The sequence below is a fragment of the Mizuhopecten yessoensis genome, unplaced genomic scaffold (assembly GCF_002113885.1).
Source record: "Mizuhopecten yessoensis strain PY_sf001 unplaced genomic scaffold, ASM211388v2 scaffold9049, whole genome shotgun sequence".
NCBI lineage: Eukaryota > Metazoa > Mollusca > Bivalvia > Pectinida > Pectinidae > Mizuhopecten > Mizuhopecten yessoensis.
This window is the reverse complement of record NW_018407853.1, coordinates 1326957-1342706: the sequence shown is the minus strand read 5'-3', so window position 1 is coordinate 1342706 and position 15750 is coordinate 1326957. Positions and strand designations below refer to the sequence as shown.

General features: G+C 34.0%; 1 protein-coding gene across 2 annotated transcripts in view; it reads right to left on the bottom strand.

Moving 5' to 3' along the window:
• The window catches only part of LOC110457243 (PAB-dependent poly(A)-specific ribonuclease subunit PAN3-like), a 34388-nt gene extending 19147 nt beyond the window's left edge, over positions 1-15241 (bottom strand). Inside the window, exons 1-9 of one of the 2 annotated variants that reach the window (XM_021508425.1) lie at positions 14942-15241; positions 10628-10725; positions 5388-5738; positions 3856-4126; positions 3260-3393; positions 3032-3097; positions 2272-2376; positions 1392-1449; positions 828-986 (exon numbers count right to left, since the gene is read on the bottom strand). In XM_021508425.1, the coding sequence (XP_021364100.1) occupies positions 828-986; positions 1392-1449; positions 2272-2376; positions 3032-3097; positions 3260-3393; positions 3856-4126; positions 5388-5738; positions 10628-10725; positions 14942-15116 (1417 nt within the window). In that variant the 5' untranslated portion in view covers positions 15117-15241. Of the gene's footprint in view, positions 1-827; positions 987-1391; positions 1450-2271; positions 2377-3031; positions 3098-3259; positions 3394-3855; positions 4127-5387; positions 5739-10627; positions 10726-14933 lie in introns of both variants that reach the window. The other variant, XM_021508426.1, reaches the window with a different exon arrangement.
• Positions 15242-15750: the final 509 nt, after the last annotated feature.

The following is a 15750-nucleotide window of genomic DNA, read 5'->3' as shown; positions in this document are numbered from 1 at the left end:
ACCCTTTTTGGCCCCGCCCCTCAGGCCCCTGGGGGCGTAGGACTAAACCGGCAACTATTTTTGTTGACCTTTGTCCATGGAAGGTCCCTGCAAAATTTCATTGCAATTGGTTCAGTGGTTTTGGAGAAGAAGATTTTTGAAATTTTAGTCAATTTGACCCCTTTTGGCCCCGCCCCTCAGGCCCCTGGGGGCGTAGGACTAAACCGGCAACCATTTTTGTTGACCTTTGTCCATGGAAGGTCCCTGCAAAATTTCATTGAAATTGATTCAGGGGTTTTGGAGAAGAAGTTGAAAATGTAAATTGTTTACGGACGGACGACGGACGACGAACGACGGACGACAGACAAAAGGCGATCGCAATAGGTCACTTGAGACTTTGTCTCAGGTGACCTAAAAAGCATCAATAGTACTGTAATACATTAACACAACATGTTTTCAACAAATGTATTTCAGAATCGTTATTTACTGACAGAGGATGTTTCTCTTTTGTTTAACTAAGGATTGTCTAGATCCTTCGACAAATAATAATTGACAATTTCGAACTAGTCTAATGGGGCTCTGTTGGTGTTATTGTTAATCTGATTGTCTGGGGTGTTGGTCAGAAACAGTGTATGACTTAACTGTATCTTTGATGCTGACTGGGCACAGATTTATTGAAAATTACCTATGTCCATGAGCTCACACTATCTAAAAACAGTTACAGACAACTTTAAGTGAATACATTCAAAAGAAAAATATGTCTATGTACAGACATGTTTTGAAGTTATGAAGTTCATCTCCCTTTCCGGGTGAATGTGATGTAAACTGGATATTTCTTGTCTACATACCGTGTACTCTTCTCAGACAGTAGGTGAGGCCATCCTTGGTGTTTACTGCCTTGTAACATGTGGTGGGGTAGCTAAACCTATTGGACTTCTGCATGGGGTTGCTGGGTGGAGGCTCCAGTGGAAACAGGTTGTGATAGGTATCTACCTCTGTGGGGATATCTACAACAAATAACCAACGACTGATATAAACACTGCCGAGCAATGAGATACAGTACCCACTCAAACATTCTGATCAATATCACAACGTCCTGCTACAGCATGCACAAACAGAAATGTATCAAAATTAAATTATGAATAAAATAACATTCAATTTTTCAAGCATGTTATCATTATTACACATGTACATGTATCATAACACTATATCAATATGAGATATGTAGAACTTCCACATGTCACATTGTTTACACTGTGTTTCTCCTTTTCAACACTGGACACGGATGAGAGTGACAATAAAATGGTTATTTGATTTAGATACAGGGATAACAGGAACTCTGATGAAATGTCACATTAACCAACAGTTCAATTCAATGTTTTGTGATCAGTAGCATGGCATTTCTGTGTTACCTGGATTTCCACTAGCATCAATCTGGGCCATGGTCAAGGCATGACGGTTCAGGATCTCCTACAAAAAATAAGTGTTCAGTTTATATTCTCTTACCCTGGACATGTGTATCTACACTTTTACGTGTGTGAGATTTCCTGGTCTCACCCTAGGGTTTAGACGGAGGGATTCCCCTATTCATAACAATTGTATGACGTCACTTCAACAATACAATGACGTCATGCCAACAGTCCATCAACCCTGAATTTAGCATGAAACATTATCATTACATTGTGTATATGATACACAATGGTAGAACAGGTTAAGAGAAAATATTCTTGTGGGTGAGATAGGGGAATCTCAACCCTCGGGGAAAGATTCCCTCTATCTCACCCCCACCTGGGGTGAGAGATTCTAATAATCTCCATTATAGGCAAAAGCAAGAATTAAAACAAAAACAGAAACTCTTATTACAACCTTCAAAATAAACATTTAGAATATCTGAATAACAAAAGACTTTATCTAGTTACTACAGTATAGAAGATAATGTAAGACTTTATCTAGTTAATACAGTATAGAAGATATGCCTTTAACCAAATTAAAACTGTAGGAGGAGTTTTGAAGGGAAAAATTGTTTTTAGTAGTTCAATGTATTACATACATATATATTTGACATAATATTCTGGACAGAACTTCTCTTGAGAATTTTTTCCCAGATTTGGCGACATGCAACAGGGTCGGCATCACATAACAGGAAAGCATTATGCCGAGTTTGAGAGAAATCCCTGCCATACTTCAAAAGGACAGGGATATACTAATCAAAACCTAAGTTACAGGAATATGCACTTAAAGGATGAAATCTTCATGACCCTATCAAGTTATTTTTGGATGGTTGGTACCTACCATTCTGAGCTCATCGGGCATGAAGAATTGTGGCATATTCTTCTTCACTGTCATATGTGCAATATGAGGTGGGAGACTCGGAAACACGGAAAAGTTCGGCAGCGCCTACACAAAATAATGAACCCACACAATAAATATACAACTGAATTACAGATATGTAATACCATAATAATATTCTCATCTTTAATGGAAACTATGAGCAGTAATTAATTAAAATGAAATATAGTGGAACTTCATTCAATGAACAAACAATATGAATTGGGTTCCAATGTGCTTATATTAAATCAGTGATTTTAATTGATTATTACCAACGTGAACTGTCAGATAAACATGGGAGGCTTAATTTTTTCCAGTTATCTCCCTTAGACCACACCCATGTAACCTGTACAGGCCTTTGATACTGAACATGGGAGTATTATTCATTCGCCAATTTCACCTAAAGTTCTACACAGCAGGGAGATTTTTCAAAATGTTTATGAGTTCCATTACTGAGAGATACTGAGTGGTCATGAGTGCTCAAAAAGTTTGGGAGTCCCATAGAAAAAACAGGAGTCCATGACTCAAATATCAGAGTCCCAAAAATCACTTTCACAGCCTACACTTTTAGCATTTAGCATATTGTAATTTGGTAAAGCAACTGCAATCAGCCTAAATTAAATGATCAACACAATCAAACTTAATATCTCTTTGGTAATGCAACTTTTTAACTTGCCAAATGCTTTTCTTACATGCACACAGGAAATACTTGGACACAACTTACCATTCCTTCATGCTGTGGAGTGAAATCTTCAGGCGAGTAGAAGTATGTGGTACCACCTACATTTTCCTGTAAAATGCAAATTCAAATGAACAGAAGTAGTACCACCTACATTTTCCTGTAAAATGCAAATTCAATTTAACAGAAGTAATCAGAAATAATACTGCTGGATAAATGGAAATCTCATTGCATTTTTAAAACAGTTAACATATCCATGGTGAACTGTCTAACCTGTATTGTGGTATTTGCAGACTTTTTAGGCGTTGTATTTTTCAGCGGTGTAATGGGTGAGGCTGTGCGACGTAACATCAGTGGTGAGTTGGAGGGAGATAAATGTGGACTATGGTTTGGACTGGCTGCGTAACCTTTACAAACATAAAAACACACTTTGTTACAAATCTAAAATGAAAAAAAAGCATTATATAATACAAAGGCATCCTGCAGCAAATTCATAATAAACTTGTTTAACCTAATTATAATCATACTGTTAGCATCGACTCTCTGATAATTAAAGATACCAAATACAGCACCATTAGGGCAAATCATCAATAGATAGATATGGCTGTCACGAACAAATGAATGCAATATAATTATTCCTGCATTTTTAAAAGCAATTGTTACAAAAGGAGGAGTGTCTAGAATAAATTTATGTAATATCATTTTACCTACACTTTTAACAGCAATATTCACAAACAAGGCCCTTTATTTACATTGGATTGTACTTGATGATATCCAATAATAATTGTTTTTAATAAATATGGACCACAAACAGGCTGGTTTTGTCAGCTGATGTTTCACAATGCCAATGAGCTATCGGTAACACACACCTGTGGTGGACAAGTGTGTCGGGGGAGGCGTATTGGACATCTGAGCAGCACTGTGGGGCGGCATCAAGGGGCCGCCAGGGCCTGGGGGAGGCATACCCATCGGTCCCCCAAGCTGTGGCATGTGATTCACGGCAGGATTGTTCATCATGTGATTGTTTCCAGAGCCGTCTGTAGCCATGCCATCCGAGAACGTGGAGAAGTTTGGAGAACTAGCACTATGTGTTAGAGGTCCATTCTTAGGAATGAATTCATTCGCTATAGGATTTGGTCCCTGTCATTTGCAAACCAAAATTTCAGGCTTTAATGTAAAGTTAATTTTTCTGTTGCATCTCAAAACTAACTGTAAGCACCCAAATTCATATATACAGCCAAACCTGTGTTTAGCTGTAACCTACGGGAGATCACGATGTCGAAGTGGCTGAATAAGACATTACTTAATAACATCTATCAAAAAATTTACAATGAGCAAAATTCATTAAAACAATTAAATTAAGCATGCAGATGAATATCTTTCAAATATTCCTTTGTTAAAGTCACATATTTCTTACAATGAGAGATATGATAATTGATGAATTGATTACCCGGTAAAATACATTTATAAAATTTTAACAGCACAAGATCATTACAATAAATGTACTTCCAAAATAACCATTACTTTATATATCTGTACTGTAATAATATCACAGCTAAATATTGACAGTTTTGCTTAAAATTCTGGACAATATTGTTGTTCTTCCCACTTATTGTCTATACACAAGATATTATTATAAAATCGACCCTAGTCATCAATTTGATAGTTGAAATCATAAAAGTTTATCGCTAAATTTAGCATGTTGATCTCTTCATTGGTTGTGTGATGGCACTACTTAATCTCTACGACTACATTGCAGTGAAAGTCGGTGAACGCCTCCGATATTAATTTAAAATTATCTGAACCATTGTTATGCCCATTCCAATTATAACTTGGATTCAGCGTTGACACTTTTTCCTAATGTTTATTGCTTCATCTCGCTTGCATAAAGAAATCATCATTTGTTTTGACTTTGTAATTGCCGAGTAATTGAGTACCATTTACAAGGTGTTTATAATTGAGTCAATGTTTTCAGTCATCACACATTGCCTCTGGTTAATTTGTCCGATTCCTACATTGGTTCAATGTCTTGTGACCGCTTAAACCAGATGATAATGCCATGGTGGGTGTTAAGTTTTAGTGGTCATTGTGGGTGTTAAGACAGGTGACCGCTTATTCAAACATACATATATATATATATAATTATGTAGTGATCGTCAGGGGGAAATGAAAGCAACTGCTAACGGCAGGTGACCGTTTATAGCAAGTGGTCGCTAAAACACGTTTCACTGTATAACAACTTGCCGTCCCTACACAATATCTCCTAAAAGAACATTTAAACAAAGACAAAACTGCATACAAAACTATTTTATAGTTTTTCCTAAAACAACAAATGAACCAGTCTATAATTTTTTGTAGAAAATCTTAATTGAATCAATTTAAAAAATAGGAATGGAACTACCTTAGAACTTGGAATAGACAGATTAAGAGCAGCAAAATCTGTGGCCATGGAATCCATCCTTGGGCCGGCCCTAGGGGGACCCCCATTGGGATTAGGGTTTTCCATCATGGATACTGGACCATTCATTCTAGGACCATATCCGTCCATCATTTGATTTGGTCTTTCCATCCCATGACCAGGACCATCTGGTCTCTGCATTTGGCCTTCCATTTTAGAGCCTGGAGGTCCTGGGGGTCCTGGAGGTCCTGGAGGTCCTGGATGGCCAGGAGGCCCTGGTGGTGGGGGTCCAAATGGGGGCTTCATGCCCTGGGGTGGCATGTTTCTATGTGTTCTTGATATAGGTCGAGAGTGCTGTAAAACAATTAATTTGAAAATTAACATATCTACAAAACAACAGGAAATTACAGAATATGTCATAACACACTAAGACTGAGCTTAAGCCAATTTGAAATGGCAAAAGTGTAAAACATATATATGATTTTCATCAAAATCACAGAGTTAAAAATACCAAAACAAACAATATATCATATCAAACATTGTCAGTAAATTTAAATATGAAATAAAAAGAATATTACATATTGTAGACAAATCACAAGTTAATCACGCCTATAGCTAGCTTTCATTAATTTACGCAATATAAGTACTCGGGACAAGAACAAAGTAAGCATGAGTAAGAAAATGTGCTACATATGTCCAGAGAGAATTTCTAGACAATATTTGCATGGTGCCAAGCTCTGTGTACACAATGTACATTTACAGACTAAGTGAACACAGGGTACATTTACAGACTATGAATGAACACAATGTAAATTTACAGACTATGAATGAACACAATGTACATTTACAAACAATGAATGAAACAATGTACATTTACAGACTATGAATGAACACAATGTACATTTACAGACTAAGTGAACACAATGTACATTTACAGACTATGAATGAACACAAGGTACATTTACAGACTATGAATGACCACAAGGTACATTTACAGACTATGAATGAACACAATGTACATTTACAGACTATGAATGATCACAAGGTACATTTAAAGACTATGAATGAACACAATGTACATTTACATACCATGAATGAACACATGAAAGCAACTGCTAACGGCAGGTATCACAAGGTACATTTACAGACTATGAATGAACACAATGTACATTTACAGACTAAGTGAACACAATGTACATTTACAGACTATGAATGAACACAATGTACATTTATGCAATATAAGTACTCGGGACAAGAACAAAGTAAGCATGAGTAAGAAAATGTGCTACTTATGTCCAGGGAGAATTTCTAGACAATATTTGCATGGTGCCAAGCTCTGTGTACACAATATACATTTACAGACTATGAATGAACACAATGTACATTTACAGACTATGAATGAACACAATGTACATTTACAGACTATGAATGAAACAATGTAAATTTACAGACTATGAATGATCACAAGGTACATTTACAGACTATGAATGAACACAATATACATTTACAGACTATGAATTAAACAATGTACATTTACAGACTACGAATGAACACAATGTACATTTACAGACTATGAATGAACACAAGGTACATTTACAGACTATGAATGAACACAATGTACATTTACAGACAATGAATGAAACAAGGTCCATTTACAGACAATGAATGAAACAAGGTACATTTACAGACTAAGTGAACACAATGTACATTTACAGACTATGAATGACACAATGTACATTTACAGACTATGAACGAACACAATGTACATTTGCAGACTATGAACAAACACAATGTACATTTGAAGACTATGGATAAACACAACGTACATTTACAGACTATGGATAAACACAATGTACATTTACAGACTATGAATGAACACAATGTACATTTACAGACAATGAATGAACACAATGTACATTTACAGACTATGAATGAACACAATGTACATTTACAGACAATGAATGAACACAATGTACATTTACAGACTATGAATGAACACAATGTACATTTACAGACTATGAATGACACAATGTACATTTACAGACTATGAACGAACACAATGTACATTTGCAGACTATGAACAAACACAATGTACATTTGCAGACTATGGATAAACACAATGTACATTTACAGACTATGGATGAACACAATGTACATTTACAGACTATGAATGAACACAATGTACATTTACAGACAATGAATGAACACAATGTACATTTACAGACTATGAATGAACACAATGTACATTTACAGACTATGAATGACACAATGTACATTTACAGACTATGAACGAACACAATGTACATTTGCAGACTATGAACAAACACAATGTACATTTGCAGACTATGGATAAACACAATGTACATTTACAGACTATGGATAAACACAATGTACATTTGCAGACTATGAATGAACACAATGTACATTTACAGACAATGAATGAACACAATGTACATTTACAGACTATGAATGAACACAATGTACATTTACAGACTATGAATGACACAATGTACATTTACAGACTATGAACGAACACAATGTACATTTGCAGACTATGAACAAACACAATGTACATTTGCAGACTATGGATAAACACAATGTACATTTACAGACTATGGATAAACACAATGTACATTTGCAGACTATGAATGAACACAATGTACATTTACAGACAATGAATGAATACAATGTACATTTACAGACAATGAATGAAACAAGGTACATTTACAGACTAAATGAACACAATGTACATTTACAGACTATGAATGAACACAATGTACATTTACAGACAATGAATGAACACAATGTACATTTACAGACTATGAATGAACACAATGTACATTTACAGACTATGAATGACACAATGTACATTTACAGACTATGAACGAACACAATGTACATTTGCAGACTATGAACAAACACAATGTACATTTGCAGACTATGGATAAACACAATGTACATTTACAGACTATGGATGAACACAATGTACATTTACAGACTATGAATGAACACAATGTACATTTACAGACAATGAATGAACACAATGTACATTTACAGACTATGAATGAACACAATGTACATTTACAGACTATGAATGACACAATGTACATTTACAGACTATGAACGAACACAATGTACATTTGCAGACTATGAACAAACACAATGTACATTTGCAGACTATGGATAAACACAATGTACATTTACAGACTATGGATGAACACAATGTACATTTACAGACTATGAATGAACACAATGTACATTTACAGACAATGAATGAACACAATGTACATTTACAGACTATGAATGAACACAATGTACATTTACAGACTATGAATGACACAATGTACATTTACAGACTATGAACGAACACAATGTACATTTGCAGACTATGAACAAACACAATGTACATTTGCAGACTATGGATAAACACAATGTACATTTACAGACTATGGATAAACACAATGTACATTTGCAGACTATGAATGAACACAATGTACATTTACAGACAATGAATGAATACAATGTACATTTACAGACAATGAATGAAACAAGGTACATTTTACAGACTAAGTGAACACAATGTACATTTACAGACTATGATTGAACACAATGTACATTTACAGACAATGAATGAACACAAGGTACATTTACAGACTATGAATGAACACAATGTACATTTACAACCTATGAATGATACAATGTACATTTACAGACAATGAATGAACAAAATGTACATTTACAGACTATGAATGACACAATGTACATTTACAGACTATGAACGAACACAATGTACATTTGCAGACTATGAACAAACACAATGTACATTTGCAGACTATGGATAAACACAATGTACATTTACAGACTATGGATTAACACAATGTACATTTACAGACTATGAATGAACACAATGTACATTTACAGACAATGAATGAACACAAGGTACATTTACAGACTAAGAATGAACACAATGTACATTTACAGACTATGAATGACACAATGTACATTTACAGACTATGAACAAACACAATGTACATTTGCAGACTATGGATAAACACAATGTACATTTACAGACTATGGATAAACACAATGTACATTTGCAGACTATGGATAAACACAATGTACATTTACAGACTATGAATAAACACAATGTACATTTGCAGACTATGGATGAACACAATGTACATTTACAGACTATGGATAAACACAATGTACATTTGCAGACTATGGATAAACACAATGTACATTTACAGATTATGGATAAACACAATGTACATTTGCAGACTATGGATGAACACAATGTACATTTACAGACTATGGATAAACACAATGTACATTTGCAGACTATGGATAAACACAATGTACATTTACAGACTATGGATAAACACAATGTACATTTGCAGACTATGAATGAACACAATGTACATTTACAGACTATGGATAAACACAATGTACATTTGCAGACTATGGATAAACACAATGTACATTTACAGATTATGGATAAACACAATGTACATTTGCAGACTATGGATGAACACAATGTACATTTGCAGACTATGGATAAACACAATGTACATTTGCAGACTATGAATGAACACAATGTACATTTACAGACTATGAATGAACACAATGTACATTTACAGACTATGAATGTACATTGTCACACATACATGAATTATTGAATGTGATTTAGAATGAAATAAAGGATAAATTAAATAAAACATCTGTTTTAGAATAAGAAAAGGAAAACAAAACAATTTAATTATATTATAATACAGTATACTTTTAGAATCTTATGCATTCACATGTCACATTAGTTGAAATTTCATGATCAATCTTCAGTTTCCTCTAATCAATCAATGGTCGATTAAATTTTGGATTGTCTTTCAGATAAATCTGACCACTAGGAGTGTCAAATACTGTACTTATATTTGTTGTAAATGTGTTTTTCAGTAAATACAAAAAGTCACTGTTCTTGGTGTTTACAATATTGTCTGCTTAAAAGCTGAAAAGCCGTAAAAACAGATGTCAAACCGTCAAAATCAAACGAAGTACACAAGTATTAGAGAATCAGATACAATGTATATACACAGACTGTATAGTAAGTATAAAACTATAGACGTGTCAAAATAAACCATAAAGATAGTAAACAGAACAATCTTAACACTAAGTATCTCAATAGATTTCCTTACCTGGGGTTTGTGGATCAATATAGGTCAAAGAGTACCAAGTAAAAAGCAACTTACTGGAAAAGGGATGAAGTCGGCTCCACCATTTTCAGGTTCAAAGGTTGCATTAAAATACTGATCTCCATTATTTCCCATCATATCGAAAGGTCCTGATGCTGTAATTATAATACAAAATTGTGAATCCATACTTTTAATGCACAAACAAAATTTAACAGGTTTAATCAATATCATCTGTTGGTTATATTTTCAATATAACATTTATCTCTCCAATAGTTTGACCTTTTATCTCAAAAATATTTGTTGTTCTTATAGTTACCAGATTAATAAATATTCATTGTGTTTAACTCAGATACTCTCAAGTTTGTCTGTTTTATCTTAAAACTTCTATTTCTAATATAATGATGGTTCGATAACTTTGGTGACAGGTAGTGCTTGATAACAAGCTTTAAGCTTAAGTAATTACACAAAAATGTATCAAAATAAAGAGTGCTGTATTTCAGGTTTTTGGCCAAATATTTTGATTCAATCTGGAGACCGTAAATGAAAAGCATTATCAGAGTGGTTAAAGGTGCATGCCTGATGCAGATTTATGTTTTTGAAATACCTAGGATACTTAATGGATACTTTATGTTTATAATTACAATGAAGCATCATGATCATATTTAGGTATATCTTTATGAATATGACAGAATATCGATTTTGAACTGAAGCATGAATGAAAATGAGTGAAATGTTCTTCCATAAATTATACTGTACATATCATTACGTTTTAAAAACTGAACGAAGAAATTATTTATGTATCAGGAAGAGCAGGAATAATTAGCAATTTATTGACGTCATGATCTCATGATTGACAATGAGCTCAATTAATGCTCATTTTTTGAATAAGTTACTTTATCATGCGATTTTATTGTTTCTTGATACTAGAACTATTGTTTTCTGATTTGCTTATAATTACAATAATGTAATCAATTGTTTATTTAAGAAAAAGTCATATTCATCCTTAGTGTTTGAACAGTGGGTAGGGCACTTGCCTTTCACCAATGCAGGCAGGGTTTGATTAGTGTTTTGAACTCAACCACTTAAAATGTATTACTTTACTCTCTTCTCATCTCTGCCGATTCAATGCAGTGAATAGAAAGAACCATTCTGACTGGTCGATAATACTCGATATTATACAACATCTTCATGTAAAAGATTACTATATAATTTTTCATCAAATTGATGATTTATATTTGACATGTAAAGTGTAAAAAAAAATATATTGTACTCTGTATGAATCAGATCTGTTCCAATTAAAACAAATAAACAGATACATGTATTGCACACTAAACCCATTATTGCATGTTTGTTGCAATTTCTTATAGTTTTAAAATGAATTTAGGAATCTTAAAAAATAACTATTACAGTATTCTAATTATTCTTGTTTCTGATAAGAATAACAGAAAAAAAATATTCCACCGTCTTTTATTGTTAATTAAAAGTCACTGAAGAAAATTACACAATTAGTTATTGAACATTTCAAACACAATTATTGTTTTTGTACCATCAAGAAATAGCCATTAGTGTCCAAAAATCTGGAATTTATTCAATTAAATCACCTATCATATATATATATATATAGACAGCAGAGGGTACTGCAAAAGGCAGGATGATTGTGTGAAAACAATGTATCAAAGAGTGCATTAGTAGTGTGTGAATGTTTGACAGGCTGACTTCTGATACAGTTGAACCTCGTTATCTCGAAGTCGACGGGTCGTGGGAAAACTTCGAGTTATCCGAGTATTCGAGTTATGCGGGTTCATAGATTTGGTATGAAATTTGCTGTTGGGACATAGCACTAGCAGTTGTTGGTTTTATTAATAGTTAATGCTTTAAATCAATCGATAAATGATATACGTAATCAATATAACAAATACAGCTATGTAATTTTACAATAAACACGCTAACAAAAATAGAGTAAGTTATTTCAGAAAAACGTACTTTCGTTTTTAAACGCGATCAAAACGGTTGGACCATTTTGTGAATTCGTTATTAAATATGGACGGGCCTAGTGATTAAATGTTGTTTTTGGCTAGTATAGATCTTGGCAAATCTTTCCAGGTCTGCATTTGTATTTGTAAGTCCGTCAAGTTTTACTTCTGAAGTGTTACATTTCAAACCGAACTATCCCGCTGTCTCTGATCTCGTAGTTTACAATGCGGAAATGAAAGTGCGCAAGTCTAAAACAAATCACTGTAATGGAGCGTACGCATAGTTGATTCTGTAAATGAAAACACACAAACAAATTATATCGTACATGTGACACATTGATTCATTAAAGCCAAATATGACACCTGACACCTCCTCAACTCGATGTAATCAACAGCAATTATCGTTTTGTTCTTAAATCTCTCGATTGACTTTCAAAGCCATACTGGCTCTTGTAAAAACATGAACCCGTAAAGCTGTCCTAGGTTGTGATTTTGACTGTGGAACTCTTTTATGCATGACCAGGCTTTGTGACCAATTTTCCGGTTTGCACTGTCGTCTGTTTAGGTGTACATAATTATTAAACGGCCTCGCAGTAAGTACAGATTACTGTTGATCAACATTGATGCAGTTTGTTTTTTATTATGAATAACATGGTTTTGACAGTTCGTAAACTTTACAGTCCTAAGCTTTATCGTAAATTCTTTTTTTACTGATTTCATGCTAGTCTACTTAAGAAAGATGTTCATAAACACGGAATGGCGAAATGTCGTATTTTTGCGTTTTATTTGTATCAAAGAATTAACTAGTGACAAAATGAAATTTGGATACTACGTTGGATTAACGCTATTGAAACCAATATTTTAGTTCGAGGTATCCGAGTTTTTCGACTTTTCAGGGTTCGAATTATCAGAGTTTTATTTACTAAGATAAAGAACAGATTTGGCCGGGACCGGAGAAATACTTCGAGATAAACAGGGTCTTCGAGTTAAAAGAGTTCGAGATAACGAGGTTCGACTGTATGTATAGATGAAACTCAAAGTGTCCTAGATTCATCTTTTTGTTGGACTTGCCCACATTTTGTGAACCCATTACATAATATCTTAAGACGTGGGACCCTTGCACCATCATATTAAAAATGAGGTCGGACACTTGCAATTTGAATGTAAAATTTATACATAAGAAGTCTGCATTATTACTTAATTTCTATGATACATACATACAATGACGGTGCTCTACTTTAACAGACTACTTTCCCATTTGTACTAATATTAATACCAGGCCTCCTCTGACCCTACCAAAATACTAATATTAATATTGGTCTCCTCTGCCCTGCAATTTCCAAAAAAACTGCCAATACATGAGTTGTCTTGTTGACAGAAGCTACTTTCCAACGAGAATTGGTTGCAAATTTATATATATATACATATATGGAACTATGTTCTTGGCTTAGCATATATCAATTCTAAAACTTGGAATTTCTACCATGTGTGCAAGTTGTCATGGTCAGGTCCAGTACACTCTGCCGATTGAAATATATAGCTGTAAAGACCTATAATAGCTCTATTGACCTATCTGAAATAGGTCTTTTGAGCTATTTTCAAGTGATTTTCTTTTTTAAGGAAAAAGAAACAAAGTCGCTTTTAAAAGAAGATTGTATCATTAGGTTGATAACAAAAGACATTAAATATGGGTATTCTTTTTTAAAAATAATGATGTAAAAAAATCGAAAATTTTACATTTATGAAAAATGAAAATAAACATCTAAATGTATGCTTTTTGTAGTCAACATTACCATAAACCTTATTGTTTTATGCGACTTTGCTTTAATTTAATGAAATTTGAGAAAATATAGCTCAATACAGCTATAATTTATAGGTGTATATAGCTATATAGGTCTTTATAGCTCAATCGGCAGAGTGTACTGGACCTGATGGTCATACTTGAAGGAAATCTTTTTCTTATCATGGAGTAGTGAAAATCGCGTGGCAAGCCCTTGCATTTGTCCCATTACCTGGTGGTACCAACATATACTTTAAAGTGTTAGAACTACAGGATATCATCTCAGTAGATTCAAGTATAGAAATCACTGCTGCGTCAATTACCTCCCCTTACTTGTTTATTTATTAATAAATCAAATGAAATAGCATGGAACCATCTTTGATTATTAAGCACACGAGTGTATACGTAACAAAATATACAATACACCTTTAAACGACTGTTTCCTGGCACCACATAACGTTATTTGTAGAAAAATCTGGACAATGAGGCTTCGCATTCAACTTAGTGAACAGCTGATTCACTCAAAATTTGAGAACATGGCATATAATCAAAGATCGCATAAGACATCAGATCAATATTGCTGTACGATAAAAAACTTTGTAGTGCATACGGCCAAACCTTGATTTCCCTGTGTAGATGATGAAGGACCGTTCGCAAATGGCTTTTGAAACCCTACACCAGATCTAGGATTTTGGTGAAAAAACTGACACTCATCACCATAAATGCATGAACCTGTATTCATAAAATATCGGCATACTGTGGGTTTCTTCCCTCCAGAAACACCACTACTCATGGTACTTCACGATAACAATTGTCTTGCGATCACAAAGTTCGTGACATGTACATTTCAAAGAAAAATCCTGTAATGTTTTCAACACTTTTTCCTTCTTTTTGAACAGGTTCCCCCAATTGCCTCGTGCGCATGCGTCTTTGTGAGTGAGCATATTCTCAGTCAGGAGTATGTTTTGCTTTATTAAGCGCTTTGAAGAGCCTCTTTGGGGACCATCTCAAAGAAACACGTGGGTCTTTTTTATTATTTCGCTTTACACCTTAAATTTTCAGATTTTCGGGATACCAATGAATAATAAATAATATTTTTTACAAACTTTTCACAATCAAATAACGTCCTCTCCTAATTTGAATTCGAAATATGATGATAATAGAAATTATAAGAGACGTAACGTACGTTAAAACGTAATGTCTTTAAAAAAGATAAACGGCAGAGATTTGATAAAGTGATGTAGTCTGAAATAGCTATTTACCTTTACAATCGCTATAACGTATGACGAGACGAACGGATGTGAAAGAAATTAATAACAGCACCAAATCAAAAACTTTGATAAAACCATGTTTGTCGTTGAACGGGAGATAACTCGCAAAAGTGTGTATTACACAATTTATATCTTATAAATGACCTCAAAAACCAC